Source organism: Cheilinus undulatus, linkage group 9 (genome assembly GCF_018320785.1).
Source record: "Cheilinus undulatus linkage group 9, ASM1832078v1, whole genome shotgun sequence".
NCBI classification, from domain to species: Eukaryota; Metazoa; Chordata; class Actinopteri; order Labriformes; family Labridae; genus Cheilinus; species Cheilinus undulatus.
Genome location: NC_054873.1, coordinates 25329610 through 25351265, shown reverse-complemented (window position 1 = coordinate 25351265; position 21656 = coordinate 25329610). Strand labels below are relative to the sequence as shown.

At 41.1% G+C, this 21656-nt stretch overlaps 1 protein-coding gene across 1 annotated transcript in view; it reads right to left on the bottom strand.

The window, feature by feature from the left end:
• otogl (otogelin-like) overlaps positions 1–21656 on the bottom strand; it is a 36997-nt gene that overhangs the window by 7016 nt on the left and 8325 nt on the right. The window contains exons 17-45 of the mRNA XM_041795984.1: positions 21404–21581; positions 18966–19090; positions 18660–18869; positions 18280–18448; positions 18061–18135; positions 17825–17867; positions 17464–17630; positions 14796–14903; positions 14469–14607; positions 13679–13813; positions 12653–12799; positions 12432–12551; positions 12123–12239; positions 8593–8749; positions 8409–8435; positions 8137–8316; positions 7777–8055; positions 7574–7691; positions 7403–7482; positions 6514–7283; positions 3252–3429; positions 2987–3129; positions 2883–2906; positions 2670–2762; positions 2393–2582; positions 1913–2130; positions 979–1120; positions 695–880; positions 334–546 (exon numbers count right to left, since the gene is read on the bottom strand). Of these exons, the coding sequence (XP_041651918.1) occupies positions 334–546; positions 695–880; positions 979–1120; positions 1913–2130; positions 2393–2582; positions 2670–2762; positions 2883–2906; positions 2987–3129; positions 3252–3429; positions 6514–7283; positions 7403–7482; positions 7574–7691; positions 7777–8055; positions 8137–8316; positions 8409–8435; positions 8593–8749; positions 12123–12239; positions 12432–12551; positions 12653–12799; positions 13679–13813; positions 14469–14607; positions 14796–14903; positions 17464–17630; positions 17825–17867; positions 18061–18135; positions 18280–18448; positions 18660–18869; positions 18966–19090; positions 21404–21581 (4731 nt within the window). The remainder of the gene's footprint in view (positions 1–333; positions 547–694; positions 881–978; positions 1121–1912; positions 2131–2392; positions 2583–2669; positions 2763–2882; positions 2907–2986; positions 3130–3251; positions 3430–6513; positions 7284–7402; positions 7483–7573; positions 7692–7776; positions 8056–8136; positions 8317–8408; positions 8436–8592; positions 8750–12122; positions 12240–12431; positions 12552–12652; positions 12800–13678; positions 13814–14468; positions 14608–14795; positions 14904–17463; positions 17631–17824; positions 17868–18060; positions 18136–18279; positions 18449–18659; positions 18870–18965; positions 19091–21403; positions 21582–21656) is intronic.

The following is a 21656-nucleotide window of genomic DNA, read 5'->3' as shown; positions in this document are numbered from 1 at the left end:
GTCAATTTTAGAGTGATCAATTAACCTAACGAGCATGTCTCTGGTGGTGGGAGGAAGCTGGAGTACCTGGAAAGAACCCACACATGCACGGGGGAGAACATGCAAACTCTGCTTTTCTAGAGTATTGTATTTTTCTTGCATTTACCACAGCATTCTTTATATTCTTGTGATTAACTCTGAAAGAGCAACAATGAAATATTCAGCAAAAGAAAAGTAAGTATGTCTCCGGCTTTAGAAGTACTCAGGGATTTGGTTAACGACAGATTCCTTAAAAGAAGAAAATCATTTTTAAAATATCTCACAGGGCAAAGAATGCTGAATTGTTAAACTCACCACAGATCTTCTTTGGACAGCAGGCTCCTTCCTCCAGCACATCCAGTACGTACTCTCCCTCCCTCTCACACAGAGGTGTAGGCACAGAGTGACAGTCTGGCTCAACGGCCACCACAGAGCCGTTCTCCATACACTTGTACAGACAGCAGCCACGCACAGAGCCATTCCACACCTCACCAGGGGACCGAGGGTTACCCTCGTTATCCGTACACACTAGATAAAACAGGCATAACTAAATACACTGATGACTGAGCTGTATGTAAGTTTGGAATTCAAATTAAATAAAGCTCAGTTCAAAACTTTCAGATTTCCTGACAGGACAGTTTTCATCACATAGGAAAGTAATTACTCTGTCACTCACCACATTGATCCTCAGTGACACAGTAAGGGGAGTCAGCTCGGTGCAGGATGGTTCCACTGCGGCAAACACACTCCTCTCTGATGAAGGAGCAGGTGGTTTCCTCGTAGTACTCTCTGTTCAGACAGGTGCGGCTGGTGCAGGTGCTCACACATGGCTGATACTCCTTACCAGGGGGACATCGCAATGCTACGAGATAAGAAGCACTTAGAAATGCATGAGCAAATCAGAAACACAAGCAAGTGCATCTGCTCATATGTGTTCTGTCTTAGCCTGTGTCTCCTTACGGCAGAAGTTATGTCGTCTCCAGCTGATGCAGACTTGATGGGTGTAGCAGACCGCCACGTAAGCTGCCAGAAAGTCACACTGGTGATCTTTGTAGTGCAAGTCCCCCGCCCACATGATGTCGCAGAACTGCTCTGGAGGGACCTAAAAACACACAAGACAGGCTACAGTCAACAACTAATTCACCATATTATTGATTAATCCTAACCTTGCAAAGCATATGGATACACCCGTTTCCGTGTTTTTCACTGGCAAATCCATCTTGCAAAGCTTCCATCTGAACCGTTTGGGCCCAGTTAGAAAGTGACAGCACCAATCAGCGATGAGGGGCAGTACTTTCAGGCGCAGCAGAGTCGTGACGTTAACAAGCAGCAGCAAGAGATGGTGCAATTATGGAGGAAGAGATTAACGTGGATGCTGCTAAAGTGCCAGTTTTATCAGAATTTGACTACATTTCTTCGTTAAAAGAAGAACAAAGAACAGCAGTGAGTTGTTTTCTTTTCAAAAAGGACAAAAGTCAAGTACTTACATGTCTATAGTCACCATGTTTCACATTATTCCTCAGTAGCTGCACACATGCAGCTTGATAGCAGCTATGCCATGTCTTTTGTTGCTCTGATTGGCCCGTAGAGATGTGACGGACAGAACGTTCATCTAATCACCCTCTGAGTTTTTTTCAAAGCCTCTGCCTTTTCTCAAACGTTTCCTATTGAAGCTTTTCCAGATGGATGTGTGAAACAAATCCATCTGGCGAGTCAGGTTAGATTAATTATGAATAAGATAAATAATTAATTACTCAATTAGACTTAAAATGTTCAGATAAAGTGTTAAGTCATGATGATACACAATATCCCTCTAATTAGCTAATTTTGGCACTGTTACTAAACAAGTACTTTATAACCTTGCCTGTAAAACACTCTTTAAATGCTTCTGTACCTTGCTGTGGCATGGTGTAAAGGCTCTGTGGCGAAGCATGGACAGACAGATAGAGCAGTCCCCTGTGGTGCAGTTGTCTCCAACTCTGCGAGTGTGCTCAGTTTCATCTGTGGTGTGGACTCTCCAAGCCTGAAGAAAGAGCATCATGTCTCCCACCTCTCTGACCACTGTGCCATTGGGCAGCTTCAGGTCGTCCTCTGGGTTGCCATCACAACAACCTGGCACAAAAGGCACACAGAGGTTTTGGTATTAGATATTACTTTGATTTCAAGAAGTGATATGACTGTGAAGTGGAACAATGGCTGTCAAACAGCTTGATTTATCCACATGGCCCTCAACATCTCAAGCTGTCATATTCCATTAGGGCTCAAGTCAAAGTGATGCCGTTGTTTGGACACTTAGTCATTAAGAGCTGATCGCAGGCTCTTTGATATATGAGACTGGGCGCCAGTCACATTTAGTGTGTGCGTTTGGACTCACCACACAGGCCTCGAGTGGGCACAGATGCATTATAAGAAGTGATATACTGTAGCACCATGATGCCAGTGCTGTGGTACCACTGTATGCGGACCCCTCCAGGTGTATGGATTTGGTACATGCTGCCTGTGTCCTCCACATAAAGAGCATGGCGGGAGAATGGAAGTCTTGCAGGTCTGTAGTTTACAGTCACCTGAAAACAGATGGATGCATGTGGCAAATCATACCATGTTATTTTCACAGGACGAGGGAAGCCTTTGGCAGAAAGAGAGAGGTTTACCTTCCTATCCAGCCGGTTGATGATGATTCTGTAGGAGGAGGTTGTAATGTTCAGCCTCTTAAAACACAGACCAGATGTTCCACCTGTAGGACTCTTTTAGGGATTGGAAAAAAAAATTGAATAAAGATGAATATATGAAAAATAAAATCGATTTTTAAAATGTGATGCAAACACATGTGTTTGGACTCAATAAAGTGAGGTAAGCATACTCACAGTTCTTCTGATCGAGTTGACACTCTAAAGAAATAAAATATAAAAATATGACGTACACGCAGAACATTTAATGAAACATTTTGATTGAACTCTCTGTGTCATACCTGGCTGGTCGGACATTTCTCCACTGTTCCAATAATAGTTTCTCTGGGAAGGCTGACCAGGATGTAGGAGCCGTTATCATACAAAGCCACGTTGTTGCCATCAAATGTAATGACACGCAGGTCTGACATCATTGTGCAGCGACCTGGGAGGATCACATTCAATGAATGCTTTTGACAAAAATAATTACAGCAAATAATGGATTTACATACATGTCTGGCTTTTCCTGAAATCATTAAAAATGTGATTATTTCTAATCAAACTTACAGGGGCACTGCCACAGTGGACAGCAAGGGTCTGTGTTGATGAGGACAGGCAGGCCCAGCAGACTGCACTGTGGTGGGGTGGTGTTGTAGCGACAGTGAAGAGAGGAGTTGTGAAGCAGCAGCTCCCCATTGAAACAGAACAGCTCAGCACACTCATCGATACGATAGGAGTATGGAGCCTGAGGAGGAAAAAGGCTTTTATCCATAAAATATGTTTGAGGGTAAGTAAACCTAAATATCAGGAACATATGGGATGTGCAATAACACTGTTTAATACCACAGCAACAACAGGAAGTGCAATAAAGTATTAAGTAAGTATTAGAGTGTGCATAGTGGCTGTAAGAACAGTTTTCATATCTAGTTGTTGTTTACTCCACATAGCAGGTCTTTTTACAGTGCATATCCACAACACTGCCATAATTAAGCTCTGCTGCCTTGAGACATAAATACTTCATACTAATACTGTGATGGTGTGGCATACTGTATCTTTGTCAATTCAGTGCATTTTTAGCTTTGCATGAAAACAAGAGAGCATGGCACAGCGGGCCTGATTTGATAGAGGACTTCATAAAAAAGTAAATTTTTGGGTTTTAGTTGTGTTCAGATATTACATTTGAATAAATAACAGGAAAATGATGAGTAGCTGTTTGTATGAGTTTCGTTCAATTTCTGATATGTTTCTTTCTCATTTGGTCTTGCCCCTGACAAGTGTCCTTTATTGCTGAAAAATCTAAAGCTAACACTAAAACAAATAAAAATTGAACTGAAACAAAGCAATTTTTGCAAACAAAAACTAAACCAAACTTATAAACCAGCAGTAAAAAACTATAGGTAACTAAACTGAAATTTAAAACCAAAAGAAAAACTAAATTAAAACTAGAAAAGCACTCGGAGAGTGCAGACCTCCGCCATTAGCCTTATCTCCCAATAGTGAAGAATCCTTTAAAAAATTCCTGGATCCATCCCCATGTGCCCCTCCACGGCATTCGCCGATTACTCCCTCCTCGGTGTGGTAGAAACATGGTGAGGCAAATCATTGGCTTTGCAACGGGTGGATGCACTGACAGTCTCACCCATGTTCTCACTGGACAACTGGAAGTTAAGGCAGAGGGTAAGTATTTCTCTATGCCTCGCAGCATTGTGAGTATTCTTGCTACGTTTCGCTGTCTTTATCTCTGTTACGCTTGTCTCCTCGACTGGGTGTGTGTCTTTCAAACTCTATAAACTCCAAAACTTTGAATAGAAACACACCCAAAATGCTGCTGGGATTGAAGTTACTCATGTCCACCATCTCCTGGTGTAAAGTGGTAACAGCGCAGACCTCTGCCATTAACCCTATCTCCCAATAGTGCAGAATCCTTAAAAAAAAAATCCTGAATCCAGACAGTGATCCGGATCACTCCCAAAATCTAATCAGTTCTCCTTTATGCCATTTCTGACATTTCCTGAAAATGTCATCAAAATCTGTCCACAAATGTTTGAATTATGTTGCTACCAATGAACAAACAAACAAACGAACAAACTAACAAATGAAAAAACCCACCCGATCACATAACCTCCTTGGTGGAGGTAATAAACACTAATAAAAAAAAATACAAAACCATCATTACATTGGCTCAAACCATACTCAAGCATGCTACATTTCCTTGGCCCTGGTAGGGATAGAAGAGGTGAACTTCAGCATGGTATGATTACTCACTTAGACATGATGTATCATTGATAAGACTGCTTCTCTTGCAAATGGTTTGAACAGTGGCAAAGCATAAGAGGGCCATATCTGACAAAAACAACTTATAGCAAGCCAAAAATTGAGTTAATTTACTGTCATGTTGTCTTTGTAAAGGCCCATAATGCTGACCTTGAGACCACACATCCCGTATGTTTCATATTATAACTAGATGATTTAGCCGTGTTCAGGCCTGGTTGGTGGTGGACCTGGGGGGCCAGCATTGTGCTAATCTGGCCATCAGATGGATTTGTTTCACACATTCATCTGGTAATATACAATGTTTGGGAAAGTGCAGAGCCTTTGAAAAAACTTTGAGGACGATTGGATGAACATTTTGTCTGTCACATCTTTACAGCCCATCAGAGCAACAAAACACGAGACGTAGCCGCTACCAAGCTGTGCCCCTACAGTCTATGGCCCCTACAAAAGGAGTAAACCCCACAGAGAACTGTATACCACGAACCATCATGACTGTAGACATGTAAGTACACGACTTCTCTCGTTTTTGAAAAGAGAACAACTCACTGCTGTTCTTTGTTCTTCTTTTAACAAAGAAATGTCATCAATTTCTGATAAAACTGGCGCATTTGCAGCATCCACACTAATCTCTTCTGCCATAATTGCACCGGCCTCTTGTTGCTGCTTGCTTATGTCACGACTCCGCCGCACCTGAAAGCACTGCCCCTTGATGGTGATTGGTCCTGTCACTTTCTAATCGGGCCTAAATGGTTCAGACGGGAGCTTTGCAAGATAGATTCGATAGTGAGAAACTAGGAAACGGGCGAATCTATCTGCTTTGCAAGGTTAGCATTCTGCAGTGTTCTTGTGTAAGTGCACTCTTACTACATCAGTATGGCTTGAAAGCATGGCCATTAAATTCAGACCTTCATACAAAGGACAAAATATGCACTGAATGAAAAAAATATTGCTTGGTTGGATAAAATAGCTTTCCGTCTTACTTGCAATAAATTCAGACTTTTTCATGAGTCTGATTCAGATGCTCTTACTGCATTAAAAATTAAGTGGCAATAGACAGCGCAATTTTAAAGACAAGTCTCTACATAATAATTATTAGCATCGATTTTAGCTCCAGTCACCAACAATGTGCCTTTCTATTAGGGATGCACAATCTTGGACTTTTGCAGAATATCCGATATTTAAAAAATTATTTTAGCCGATACCAATACAAATATTTAAATGTAGTTCAGACCAAAAACTTCAGTCCTTAAAACACACAATTTTAAGTTTGAGGATGAACAAATTAACAGATTTCATTTCTTAACACTCACTTTGATGATGAACAAAGAAAGACAGCCAGTCGGTTTGTTTGTCCGTGCTAAAAATCCATGAACTTATTACTTTATACAGCCAATATTTACTGCTCATATAGGCAGATCTTTATACATTATAAATGAGATGGTAAACCTAATAACAGTGTATACACTGCACATAATGCAAACCTACTAATGTGCATTTTAATGACCATTGTATTTGTGGTTGTGTACTCTTAGTATGCTACAATAGTAACACTTACAGTGCAGGGGGTTGTTGGCAGGAGAAAAGGATGTGTAGTCGATGCTTCCTCTGTTAGAAGAGAGGTGTATGGGCTTGTGATTATTTTTGTAGTCAGTGGCTCAGTCGTGAGCTCCATGGTAGTAGAAGGTGCTGCTGTTGATGTCACAACTGTTAAAATGTCCTCTGGGGTGGTGGTCTCAGTGGTAGTGGTTGTATCTTCTGGTGTAGGTGAAGGAGCAGTTGTGGTTTCAGGGACAGAAGTGGTGGAGGTGGGGACGGTTGTAATGGCTGTGGTGGTAGGTGGCTGTGTGGATGGAGAGGTAAGAGGAGGCGGGGTGGTCATCTCTGGTGATGTTGGAGTTGGTGTTGGTAATGTGGTGGAGGGAGGAGCAGTGGAAGCCACAGTGGTTGGGGAAGTAGTCAAGGGGACTGTAGTAGCCAAGATGGAGGGTGTTGCTGTGCTGACTGATGTAGTGAATTCCTCGGTTAGTGCAGGGGTCACTTCAGTTGTGCTGGGAATGGGTGTCTCAGATGGAGTGGTGGAAGCAGTAGTGGTGGTAGGAGAAGGAGGAGCGGGGGTTGTAACGGGTGTAGTGGTGATACGCTCAGTGGTTATTGTAGTAGAAGTGGTTGTTGTCCTGGTAGTGGAGGAGGTAGTTGTTGTTATGGTGGTGGTGGTAGTAGTTGTAGGCCTTGTCGTTGTAGTGGTTGTAGTTGTTGGTGCTGTAGTAGTCCTGTTTGACCGTGTCACATATGCAAAGGGCGTTGGGGTTGGGGGAAGGGACACACCTAATTGGGACAATTAATCACAAGCATATAAATCACTGAATTAAAATATTTATATAAAGTAAAAGTAAACAAAAACATTTGATGGTAGTTTAAAAAAATATATTCAAACACTGGCTCACAGTCCTCTGAGTAGACACATCTCCTGGTGACTTCATCAAGGATCATGTTCTTTGGACATCGAGGGAAACAGCCCTCCACACTTCAACATTACACAAAAATAATTTCAATCCTTTTGAAATTAACATTTATTATTGATTATTGGGGGACTTTTAACAAGCTAGGCCTCTTACGGGGGCAGGAATTGGCAGCGTGTGGCATCTGGATCCATACATGTGTGGACACATGGGCTTGCACACGCCTGGTAGCGCCACTCACACATCATACGATAAGGTATCACAAAACTGCTCTCTGCCAGAGAAGAAGACAAACACCTGAGGAGTCCATGTTTGAACTGATGTAAATGCATGTGTTTGTGCTGTGAGTACATACTGACCCTCCAGGATGAAACTACTGCTGGCCTTGAAAGCATGCGAGGTGTCATATTTCTGCACTCGTGCAGCAGTACGTGTAAGTGTCAGGAAGGTTCCAGGTTGTCCGACTAGCTCGAACGAGGTGAGACCTGGCAGAAAGAGCCCCTGGTGTTGAATAAAAGTTGCCCTTCGGCTAAACTCATCACCTCGGCTCCAGTGCTCCAACTGCAGATGAGTGCGCCCGGAGGCAACAAGGAAATAGTTTGGTCTTTCTGCAGACTCCAGGGACACCACAGGGACACCTGAGAAAATAAGTGAATGAGGGTTAATATACCAAAAAGACAAAGAGTAATGTTGATACTTATGTGAATATGGATGCTCACGTGATGCTCTGTCCTTCTGTAGGCCTGCTGTGATCATGAAGTTAAACAGAAGGCCTGGGGCAGGCAGCTGCCCTGGTCTCTCTCTCAACAGAGGAAACACTGAGCTGCTGGTGCGATTTACCCCAAACATTGTGTCATTATAAGCAGCACTCACTAAGGAAAATGGGCCATCTCCTAACTCTGTGGGAAGTGAAAAAAGATGAAGAATGTTTATATGCAGGCACTGAGCAAACTAGGCATGTGTTAGCTCTCTAACTCTCACTCATACATACCTTGATTATAATATTCACAATCATAGGCTGAAAGAGAGGAAGACAGGGTATTCAGTTCAAAGATTTTGATCTAATAAATACCTGAGATGAAAAGTAAAGAAGGACGTTTGAATGTGGGTCAGAGTGGTCAGCTAATGAAAAAAGTAGACCAATCTACAAAGCTTCTGTCTTTGTGTGTACTCACGACAGACAGAGGGAGATCTCCAGTGTATCGTGATCCCCTGTTGACAGCATTTGTGTGCATATGCAGCAATGGACGTGCAGAGACACTCGCAGTCTCCCCCACGGTTACAGTTGCAGGTGTCTGTCAGGCAGTTTCTATAGAACCATGCCACATCCACCTAAAAGGGTGTGCATTGATTATATATAAATACAAACACACACAAATTTACAAAAGCACATACACAACAAAAAGTGAACCAGGCCAGATCTCGCTGGGGGAATCTAGGGGAGGTCTTTAGTGGAGGGTGAGTACTTTCAATTATTCAGTCAGGAAACGAGTGATGAGATGTCAGTGTAAGGGAATGTGGGTCAAACTGTGGTGCAGAAGGGATCAGATGAGCTCAGTGACAGACAGACAAAATGCATCAGCAATTACGAGCTCTGTTGACTGGCTGGGCCTCAATGCTTTTGACACTGGCTACAGTAATATACACTTCATCTCTTAGAAATTTAACAGCAAATGTTTGTCAAGATTTTGTAGGATCCTGAAGGGGGCAGCAGGTTAGAAATTAAAATAGACATGCCGTTGAAAAGGTTCTATGGGATAATGCATGTTCTTTTACCTAAAAACTTCCCAGCTAACAATATCTGTCAAATTGTTTTACGAAAGTAAACTACCTCCCTTATCTTATTTTGAATTCATCCAGCAGTAGTATCTGTTAGTGTGTCACTTTTACATTAGCATTTACTAATTTAGGATATAAGAACAAGTTCTCGTACTACAGTATCGCTGATTTATGGTATATACAGCAGAACAAAATCAGAACATGACTGACATTGTGTCACGATATAAATGCACAGTATGTAAATTCTGCTACCAGGCACTCTCAATCAAAAAAATAACAAACATGACAAGTAGAGGGAAGCTACTTAGCTCTGCACAACTCTGTAGCTTTCTTCTTGTTCTAAACTTAGGACTGTTAAAAAACTGCATAATCATAGGGTATATTCAGTAAACATCACCAACATTTTTGTTTTATGCATGAATTGCAATTACTGAGGGAGAAAACCTATTTAAAGTGGCCTTCCTGATTAAGTTGCATGCGATCACAGATTGCAGTAAATACAGTGGTTGTAAATATGAGCATGAGTATACCAATATCATGCTGGTAATATGTGTTTTTGTGGGAATTTCAGCCCATTCATTCTGTAGAGTACTTATGAGGCCAGATACTGAGGTTGGATGAGAAGTCCTCGCTCCCAAACTCCATTCCAGTTCATCTTAAAGGTGCTCATTGGAGTTGCAGTCAGGGCTCTGTACAGGCCAGTCAAGTTCTTCCAGACCAAACTCAACAAACCATGTCTTTATAGTCCATGCTGTCGTGCTGGAACAGAAAAGGGCCTTCCCCAAGCTGTTGCCACAACGTTGGGAGCATAGCCTTGTCCAAAATGTCTTGGTAGGCTGGAGCATCAAAATTGAGCTTTGCTGGAGATAAGGGGCCTAGTTAAACTGACACACCAGATGGATGTGTTTCACACATCCATCTGGGAAAGCCTCAATAGGAAACATTTGAGAAAAGGCAGAGGATTTGAAAAAAAAAAAAAAAAAAACTCGGAGGGTGATTGGGTGAACGTTATGTCTGTCACATCTCTATGGGCCAATCAGAGCAACAAAACACATGACGTAGCCACTATCGAGCTGCGCGTGTGCAGCTACTGAGGATTACACCGAAACATGGTGACCATAGACATGTCAGTACACGACTTTTGTGATTTTTGAAAAGAAAACAACTCACTGCTCTTCTTTGTTCTTTTTTTAACAAAGAAATGTCATCAAGTTCTGATAAAACTGGTGCTTTAGCAGCATCCATGCTAATCTCTTCCTCCATAACTGTACCAGCTCTTGCTGCTGCTTGTTAACGTCACGAATCTGCTGCACCTCAAAGTACTGCCCCTTGTCGCTGATTGGTGCTGTCACTTTTTAACTGGGCCCAAATGGTTCAGATGGGAGCTTTGCAAGATGGATTCACCAGTGAAAAACACGGAAATGGGCATATCCATCTGCTTTGCAAGATTAGGGCCTAGTACAGTCCCTGAAAAACAGCCCCATACTTTTATCCCCCCTCCACCAAACTTCACAGTTGGAACAATGACTGCCAAACAGAGAGGTGCTATTCTCAACTTCACAGAAAATGTTTCCACTGCTCCAAAGTCCAGTGTCAGTGTGCTTTATACACCACCATCCGATGCTTAGATTTAGACTTGAGGCTTGCATGCAGTTGCTCATGCATGGAAACCCATTCCATGAAGCTCCCACCCCACAGTTTTTGTTCTTACATTAATGCCAGTGAAAGTTAGACCCTGCAGCTATGGAATCAGCAGAGCATTTGTGACTTTTATGTGCCTTAGCAGTCATTGACCCCACTCTCTAATTTCATGCGATCTTCTGCTTCGTGGCTAAGTTGCTGTTGCTCCTAAACGCTTCCACTTTCTGATAATATCACTCAGAGTTGTAAATATCCAGCAGGGAAGAAACTTAACAAACAATCTTACTGCAATGGTGGCATCCGTCACAGTACCACATTTGAAGTAACTGAGCTCTTCATAATGACCCATTCTGCATCACAAATGTATGCAAATGGAGACTGCATGGCTAGGTGCTTGATTTTATACACCTGTGGCAACAGGTATGATTGAAATACCTGAATTCAGCAATGAACAGGTGTAGCCAAATATGTTTATCCATGTAGTGTAGACACTTTTCTTTTCTGAAAGGAAAAGCCTGGATCTGTCATGAATCCATGACTTTATAGACTCAATCTTCAGAACAACTACTACACTTTAAACATTTACTTTTGGTCATACATAGGAATACTGCTTCTATTTAAGCCCAGATTTTGTGCCTACATTTTTGACTAATTTATTGCTTTTATTAATTTATGTACCATCATCTTAATCGTCATATCTCAGAAACCTAATCTGCTTTAAAGTGTTTCATTGTTTCAAGTGTTCTCATGTTTTTGTACAAGAACATCTGAGAGCACTCAAATCAGGGCTGAATAGCTGCTCTACATGACAAATTAGCAGGCATTAGTCTCTTTGTTGCTAAAAGAAAATAAATGCAAAACAAAACAAAATTCCCCATTTTTTAATGCTTTACTAACAAGGTGCAAATAAATAAAGTTTTCACGTGCAACACAGCTAATCCTCAAACCAGAGTCATTTCAGGACGTCCTCAAGACGGAAGGTCCTGCCAGAAATCATAATAGTGTAAACTCTATATGTACACATATGGCTCCACCTGCTGGCCATATACAGAAGTGCTATACTGTGATAAAACAATAGTTTAGCGTCTTAGCACAAGTGGAAACCTCCATCTGTTGTATTCTGTGTTCAGCTCTGAGAAACAGGGAGTTAAATAGTAGAAGTTTTCCCCATGACTCCTCACAGACCCTTGATTCTATGTAAGTAAGTTACCTTTAAAAGGCTGCACGCACAGTTTCCATGTGTGTTTGTGTGTGTGTGTGTGTCCATCAGTTCAATAGCACTCACCACATTGTGACAAGGCGCAAAGACGTCACTGTAGAGGAGAGCGCATTCCCTCTTGGCGTAAGGCTGTCTGCCTAAGTCCCCTTCACACGGTCGCTCAACTACGTAGTCACTTTCACACTAAAATAGAGAAACAAGTCAGCGCACAGAGGGTGATCGAGTGTCTGATTACTCTTAAATATCACAGCGGGCTCGCGGGACACAAGCACAGATAAATTACAGATAGCTACAGAGAAGTGAAAGAGTGATGGACAAAGAGGAAAGGAGGTAAAGGGAGCATTAATTGGGGAGAGGTGTAGAGCTGACTCATACCTGTCCCAAGGCCCAACTGTCTCCAAAGGTCTGCGCATTATTGACTTCCATGTGGCTGGAGGTGGTCATATCATTCACTGTCACACTGTCAAAGTTTCCACACAGTCCACTGAGATGGCTCTAAAGAAAAAGCAGACATATGTTTTCATTTTCTTTTGTTATTACTGTGTGTGCATATCTTTGGCCCAAAAAAGGTTGTAAAATATCCTCCATGTTCGGACCTTCCAGCGAGGACCAGCTCTGATATGAACTGTTGTCTTGCGGTCCCAGAGGATGGTCAAATCTTGATTGGAGAAGTGGACCACAGTGTAGTAGCCTGCTTTCCAAATCTCAAACTCTGACCCTCGGCCTACGACTGTAGATGGGCTCTATGGCAGGAAAAGAAGGGATAGATTACTACAACCCCAAATCCAAAAATGTTTGGGCGCTATGTAAAATGTAAATAAAAACAGAATGCAATGATACAGTGTAATATATTTAAATTTGATGGCAGCAAAACATCTCAAAAAAGTAGGGACAGGGCAACGAAAAGCCAGAAAAGTGAGTGATACTAATAAAAAACAAATGAGGAGGAGGAGCATTTTGCAACTAATTAGGTTGATTGGCGACAGGTCAGAAACATGACTCTGTATAAAAGGAGCATTGAAGAGAGTCCCAGTCTCTCAGAAATAAAGATGGGCAGAGGTTCACCAATCTGTGACAAACTGTGTCCAAAAATTGTGGAACAATTTCAGAAAAATGTCCCTCAGTGTAAAATTCCAAAGACTTTGAATATCCCACCATCTGCTTGTGATATAAGGCCCCTCAGACATTAAAAACAAGCATGACACTGTCCTGGAAATCACTGCATGGGCTCAGCAACATTTTCAATTTCAACGTCAACACAGTTCACTGTACCATCCACAAACACAAGTTAAGCTGTATCACGCAAAGAAGAAACCATATGTGAACATGATCCTGACACGCTGCTCTCTTCTCTGGGACAAACTTTCGACGCTTCATGAAACAAAATCTGGCAAAGAAGACCCAGGAACACTAGGCAGCTAGAATCCCACATCAGACAAAAATGGGACAACAATCCTCTCTCAAAACTCCAGCAACTGATCTCTTCACTCTCCAGATGTTTACAGACTGTTGTTATAAGAAAAGGGGACGCTGAAAAATAGTAAACATGGCCCTGTCCCTACTTTTTTGAGATGTGTTGCTGCCAGAGAGAGAGAGCATGACCATGATTGGTTACTCCATACAGGGTTGCCGGAGTTGTCCGAGAAGTAGATCTTGGTTAGTCCCACGTGAATAACCAGTATTTTCATGCACACAATGCCACTTTCATAGCAGTCCTTGTTTTGGGCAACAATGGACATCTCGGGTTCACCCACGCTCTGTAGAGAGATAAAGAAAATCAGAGTTAACTTCTTTTTTGCTCAAAAGGAAGTGTGATCAGCTGTTATTCAAGTCAGACATATGTCATGAGAAATTAGAACATGAAAATTCTTATCAGGAAAACAGTGCAACTCATGGTCACAAGAGGTGACAGGAAAAGGAAGCGACTCTGGGCTAGAAAAAACAGCTCTGTATTGCTTCCTCATTCTTTCCAGGTCTGCATGCTGGCCAGAAGTCTTTCTGAATTGCAATGCCTGTTCTACTAATTCTAATTCTATATCCCTGGGAGCAAAGGAGCCATGGGGTTTGAAGTGAACACTGCTTTCTTTGTGTGGGTACAGCTCTGCTAGCATTACCATGGCGCAAAAAACTCACCAGCACACACAAACGCACCTAATCTGCTCTAATTAAAAAACACTTTCGCTTCCAAGATCAGAAATGAGCTTCTATCTTCTTTCCAAGATCCAAATCAGTTTTGGCTGGAATTTGCAGGATTCTTGTCTTTTGCTTTGCCATCTCTCAGAAAAACCTCTCTGACACAAAATGATTTTCATTTCAGAGCCCAGACTCAGTCCATTACATCTTTCAGGCCTTTATTACAAATCTGTCACTGGTTCATGCACAAAATAATTAGCTGAAACTCAATTTACTCACTTTAAGCAGGTATACTTGACAGTCAGAGTGGTAGTCATATTCTAGGCCATCAAAAGTGTGGTAGTGTCTGTCACTGTAGACAGTACAAACAGCTGGACATGGGGAGTAGCTGCAGTTAAAATAGCCACGATGACACACACTGAGGAGACAGACAGGTAGACTGTAGCTGGGACATTGCAAACATGCATTTTACAGTTCTGTTTGGTTAATGCTATGAAGAAAATTGCACATTCTGAAGCAAAATATAAGCATCTATTTAACAAAAAAAAGTTTCACTTCTCAGTATAAGGTCTAATCACTGAAGGGGAATAATAATTCATACTATACCACTTGTAACATGATGTTTCCACAGATTCCCCAGGCAAGTATTCAAGGCCCAGCCAGGAGCAGGGGCAGTTCTCGGGGTAGTAACACTCCCCGTGGTGCAGTACTAGCCTTTACAGATGAAAAAAACAAACAACTTTATTGAATCCCATAAAAACACCTTGCTCAAATCCAAACCAAAGGTTGTAGGTTACCAGGTTGTGAGGGCATATATAATGTGTGACCTGTAGCATAGTTTTAGTATTAGTTCATTAGATGGATCATTGATATTTGGAAGTTACATGCATTTACAGTAAAAAGAATAGCTGTTAGTAATTTCAATGTTATGTTTAAAACATGTAATAGGATTTAAAACCTGTCATTGAAAAAATAGACTATTTTAATTCTAACAAATAAAGATGAATACATCTATTACTCATACATTGGCTAGCCAATCATATAGAGTTGTAGACAGGGCATTATGTGAGACTATAGAGAGTGAAAACAAAGCCAGAAGGGAAGAAACACATGGTACAGGAGCCTAAGAAGCTAACTTTTGATTCATTCTTATTTATTTATCTTATTTAACTTACACAGATATTTGGCCAAATGCTGTCTCTGATAATTAGCCAGTTGACCCCTAACATAGTTACTGTTTTCAACAAAAGTGCTCCTGACTTACATCTAAGATGTCACTCATTTCAGTGGCTTACATTCAATTTACATAGCAAATCCCCATCTGTTTACATGAGATACATTTAAAACACCAGCAGTTGCTGGTGATCTTTGTGTGTCTGAGGGTTAGCTCTTGCAACACTGATGGATTAGCCATAGTCCATGTCTTTGATCAGACAGATCCATCCTGCAAAGATCTTAAACGTTTGTGCCTGGTTTGAGAGGGGGCAGACCAAATGGTGTCATTTAAGAAGGATGAAGCAGTAGCTATGGGCATGGTTTAGATGTATTGCAAGCTGGTAAACAAGGGCTGTTGTTGGAGACAATAGCTTGGATGTAGCTATAACAGCTGTCTTTTTGGATTTTTGGGGTTTTTTTTTTTTACTTCTCCTGACCAGCCTTAGCGTGATTTTGAATTGCCAACAGGCTCCACTGATAGAGAACAACAATGGCGGCTGCCTGATGAGCAAACTAAGCCACCGGGGCTGCACATGCCCACTGTGTCACTTGTCTTGTCACTCTGATTGGCCCCTAATGAATTCATCCAATTTTTCCAATCAACCACTTACATTTTTTTTCAAAGGTTCTACCCTTCCCAAAAAACTTCTATGGGAGGTTTACCCAGATAACTATGACACATAGTTCATGCAATGGATATATGACGCAAACTATCTGGTATGTAAGGTTAATAGCTCAGAGAATCAACAAAATCTGTACTTCCCACTGCACTGCTGTCATTTTAAAAAGTTGGTGACCAGAAATAACTAATTTAGTTTTGATTTCTAGTTTCTTCCTTCACTTGTATTTTAAGTCACCTATTATAATGCTCTGCAAATGGCTGATTACTCTTTTAATTCTGTTATGTGCTACATTTCTCAACCCTCTGCAGAAACACACCCAGCTTTCCGCGTAGATGAAATACAGCACACTATGTGTGAGAGAGTTGCGCCTCACATCAATGTACACCATCAGTGGAGTGCCAAGCCAAAGCCCAAAAATCATTCAAAAACTTCATAAAAGGCAGCACATCTCGGAATCCAAGTCATGGAGGACAAAACAAACGAAATGCGTAAGTGTTTGTTTGTGATGTAGGCCTAATAAACTAGTTACAATGGTAATGTTTTGTCCTCCATGACTTGGATTCTGAGATGCCTTTTTTTGAAGTTTTTGACTGATATAAAATCACTGAGCAATTCATCTCAGTAAAGTCCGTTGTTAACTGATGTCACTGCCTACAGTGAATGTTAACAGCCATTTACACACTGTGTTTTGTTCACTGTGAGGTAAATTTCCCAAATGTATCAGCCATGGTGGCCTATGGGTCATTAAATGTATCATAACAGAGAGATTTGTGCCAGAAGACAGTTAATTTAATCTCCAACTTCCTGCTCTGCTGGGCAAAGAGTCAGGCAGCTGCACTCTAGCTTTAGTTCACCATAAGGTCAGGGGCAGGCTAATTGCTAGAGTGCTTGTCTATTTTTCACTTGAACCAGATGCAGAAGTAACAAACATCTTACCTGCTGTCACTCTGACAAGATTTGTGCCAGAAAACAGTACATTTACTCCCAAACTTCTGTATTTCTTGTGAGTGGGTATGGCTTCGGCTCATTCAGGTGACACGCCCACACCATTTTTCATGATTTTGAAGCTTAATTTTACAAACCTATTGAAGTTTTTCATGACGTAATTTTGGCCTGGTGCTTCATTACGCAGTGGCCTGTCATACAACAAACCTAAAATACAGATTTTTCTAATCACTTTACAGGAACTTTAAAATGTTTAGTGTCAAATTGAACATTCTGGCATGTCAGTTTCAAGCACAGACTGCAGAAGAAAAAGTTCATTACAAAATGATCTCAGGTAGTCTTCATAGAATTTGCTGACAAATTTGTTGCCACTTTGTTAAAAACATAGAGAAGTATTTTTTACCTTGAAGGCAGGAAATCCCTCAAACTAAAAGGTCAAATTGTATTTTAAAAACTGAGAAATATTGAATGGAGGCTTGTGCTCATCTTACCCAGAAGGACAAACACAGCCAGGGATGCATGGTGTGTTCGGAGCGCAGGTAAGGTTCAACATCAGGTTACGGCAGGTTGGTGCACAGGCCACGCCTCCCCTCTGCTCGGTGCAGCTGTGGTACACTTTCCCCTCTGGACACTCCCCAACCTCTACGCTATCTGGCTCAATAAAATACACACGCTCAGGAAAATCAATGCCTCAGTCACCTTAAAAATCTACAGCAGCAGCCAGTCATGGGAAACAGGCTAAACCACAGACGTAAGGCTTTTGATTTCAGCAAGAGGGACTGAAACGGCACTTTGTAGCTGGAATGAGTGAGAGTTGGAATGGAAAGGCGGAACGTGTGCAAAGAGGTTACCTTTTTCTTCGGGCACACACTCCATCTTCCCATTTCTGCATAGGCTGATGGAGGAGACAGGAAGGGAGAGAGGAAAGGTTGGTGTTAGGAAAAGAGAGTGATGCTATCAAACACAAGTACTCTATGTCTCATTTGATAATCACTCATGCTTTTGTTGCTTTCTCAAATTAGTGCGTGCAGTTAGGAAAGCAGCCAAAGGGACATTTCTCTTTTCAGTCAGGGCCTGCAGTGACTCACCAGGGGCCAGAGGCGCTGAAAGTCACCTCCCCCGGTTGTGACACCCCACCCATGGAGTAGCAGTGACACTGAGACCTGAGGACAAACTCATGACATTACTTTAATTATATGAACTGATGATAGTGCTGTATGCTTCGCTGTGTTTTCCAGAGTGTGCATTTCTGCCAGATAACAATTGATGAGCCTCATTAGGGTGATGTATGAGATGTGAAGTCTTACAGTTGCACACAGCGCTGGCGGACATCATCATAGTAACTACCGTCTGGACAGCCACACCCCTCGGCACAGTCGGCAGGGTTACATGTCTCAGTGCTTGACAGAGCACGACAGGACCGCCCACAAGATGAGACACACGAGTGGTACAACATGCCTCCAAGACACACAACTCCTGCATACACGCATACAGATAGAATTATACAGTATAAAATAAAAGGAATTCATTTTCCTCTATTCACATTTAATTTAATGATTAAGTTTATTTTAATGAATTTAATCACGAAGTTTTCTGATTTTGAAACAGATTCCCATTCATACAACATGATAAATAGTTTAAATAAAATGTAGTACATGCCAAAACAGAACAGAAGCCAAGCACTCACCACATTCAGAGACTTGTGATCTGAAATCAATGTCGACACCGTGTTTAGAGCAGAGGTAAGCATAGTGAGCCAGTGCTGTGCACAAACAGCTGCTCCCACAACGACAGGCCTGGTAGCGACATTGCTGCTGGTAGACATTTGGACTGATGTGGCTATGACACGGTGCAAACACGCTCCCCAAGAGCACATCACACTGGGATGCATAGAATACTAAAACATAACACAAACAAATCTGACACTGAAGAAGTATTCAACCGTTTAGGATGTCAGGAGGAACTAAAGAAAGAAAAAGAAGACAGTTATTACCATTACGCTGATTCATCTCGCATGGATCTATGATTGGCAGGTTGACTGGAGCAACACAAGCAGATGAAACTTTCCAAGCATTGGCATGAAGCTGCGGAGTGCCCTCTATCATCCCAGCTGGAGACCTACTCTCAAACATACACAAGAATAATGGTATAACATCACAGCTGATCCATAATTTGTTTGGATCACCCCCTACAGTCCAGGCCGTATGTGACCTGTGGATGGCTGGATAATTTATCAGCATGGTGTAAAGTAAATGTAGTGCTGCTAAAGTAAAGTGCTAAAAAACTTAAAAAAAGGGCAGTGTTTAAACAGTGTGTGTGTAAGCCCGATGGAGGCCTAATATCCCAAGAGGATGACATTTGAGCCTTTTAAAAAATATTTTACATGACTTTTTAAGGGACTTTCACTCAAACACCAAGGTCATTAAAGATAACCAGAATGAACTAAATAATTAAAAGTAAAATGCAAAAACATTGACTTAAAAAAAGCTAAAACTTTAAACTGATTGGGGATACACAGTTTACATTGCCTTTAATAAGTATTTATCCCCTTGGATGTTTTAGTTTCTGTATGCAGAGTCTCTCACATCTCAGCAGCTGAAGCTTGTAACTCCTTCACAGTAGTCTTAGATGTCCTGGTGGCCTCTCTCACTAGTCTCCTTGCACAGTCACTCAGTTTGTGAGGACGGCCTGATCCAGGCAGATTCACACGTGCCCTATTCTTTTCATTTTTTGATGATGGATTTAACTGAACTCTCAGAGATGTTCAGTGCCTTGGAAATTGTTTTGTATCTTCCTCTGACTTACACATTCATTATCCATTTCATTAATATTAAACTGTATTGTGTGCTCTCAAAAACAACGATACTGAAATAAAATTATGGCAAAACTATCCAAAGTTTTAGTCTTTGACATGAGCATACTGACTGACACATTCTTTATGATTTTCTCAGGCATGGAGATTGACATTTTTGATAAGCTTGTTCAGTGTATAAGTTAAAAATAGGTCAACAATGCACTGAGACTGGCTTATGGATTTATACAGGATCAGGCATCAAGCTTGTGTGCACAAATGAGTGCAGAGCATGTATTTACACATCCTACATAAAATCTCTAACAATCACATCTACTTTAACCTCTAGTATTTAAGTAAACATGTTGGGTCACCAAACCCTTTTCCCAATCACCTGTGCTAGGGAAATCATCTGATTTGATTGGTTAAGAATTTACATAATGGTAGTTATAGGTCTTGATTAAAATTCAAATATTAAATTTGAACAAATAAAATGAAAAGTGGGAGTAATCGGATCACGGTGCCGTAATGGCAACAGGTGGAGAGCTGATTATGGCTTACAGCTTTTATGACTTAGCTCCTATTGCTGTTTTTACAGTGATTGAGTAGTTTGGGTTTTTTTTAATCTATTTAAATTCATTTAACCAGGAGAACAGCATTGAGATCAAGGATCTCATTTACAAGAGTGCCCTGGCCAAGACAGGTGTTGTGTTGAGCTGTTTTAAATGTCACTGATGCTTTTACACAAATTAAGTTCCCAACGGATAAATAAAGTTATTTGAATTGTATTGAAGTGAAGAATAGCCTATTTAAGTATCTTATTAATTGATTTAATTAAATCATTTTTAGATTTTTCTGGCCTTTTTGGTTCTTGCTCCTGACAAGTATCCCATGTTACTGAAAAAACTAAAACCAACACTAGAACTAATAACAACTAAACTAAAACAAAGCATTTTTGTGACATAAAACCTGAAGTAAACTGACAAACACGTAGCAAAAACTAATCAAGATTAAAAGTAAGACTGAAAATTAAAAAAAAATAAATAAAAAGCCTTGATATTCCACTGGGAATGGTTACATTGTCACAGCTGTCATCTATTTCCTCTCATGAGTCTGTATTTATCATGCACGCTTTCAGCTGGCAGCTGTGTATAACTTTAATAAGAGACTAGTTGCAGCCTGTTAGTGCTTGTCTGAATCTCACACTACGTGCTGCAGGAGCAGCTATTTCTATTAAAGGCTTTTGTGGTCTACTTAGATTTTTAAAAGCACTTTCTAAAAACAGGAATTTCAGGTTTTCTAGCAGCTTGTTTTATTATTATTGGATTTATAGCAATGTGTATCATCTATATTGAAGAAAATTAAGGATGTGATATATTATTTAAATCAATAGAGATGTATTTTGATCTGTAGTGGTGTTAATATTCACGGAGTCACAGATAGCTGAAGAGTATAAAATTTATACCATAATAATATGTTTTTCTTTTAGCTGATCCATAAAAACTAATCCAATCCATGAAAAAAATCCACAACTGTGTCTAAGCAGTGGGATTTGTAATCTGTCTCATCACTACACACAGATGAGGTCAGGTAAATTGGCTTTCTCAACGTTAGTCTTTAAATGGAAAGTACTTGCTCACAGGAAGTCATCTCGTAGATTTCCATTAAAGGTACCACAAAGACCCTGGGTCAGTCCACGCCAATGGCTTTCTACTTGCAGGTAGACTCGCCCCCCTCGACCATTAAAGAGCAGCCTCAAACCAATCCCTGCCTTCAGCTGAGTGAACACAGAGGTCAGCTTCCGTACCTCCACTGCATCTAAAGTTTAGTCCCAGACAGAGACAACAAAACAGGAGATCAAAGCTGATATAGTCTAAAAGAGGGTAGGTAAAA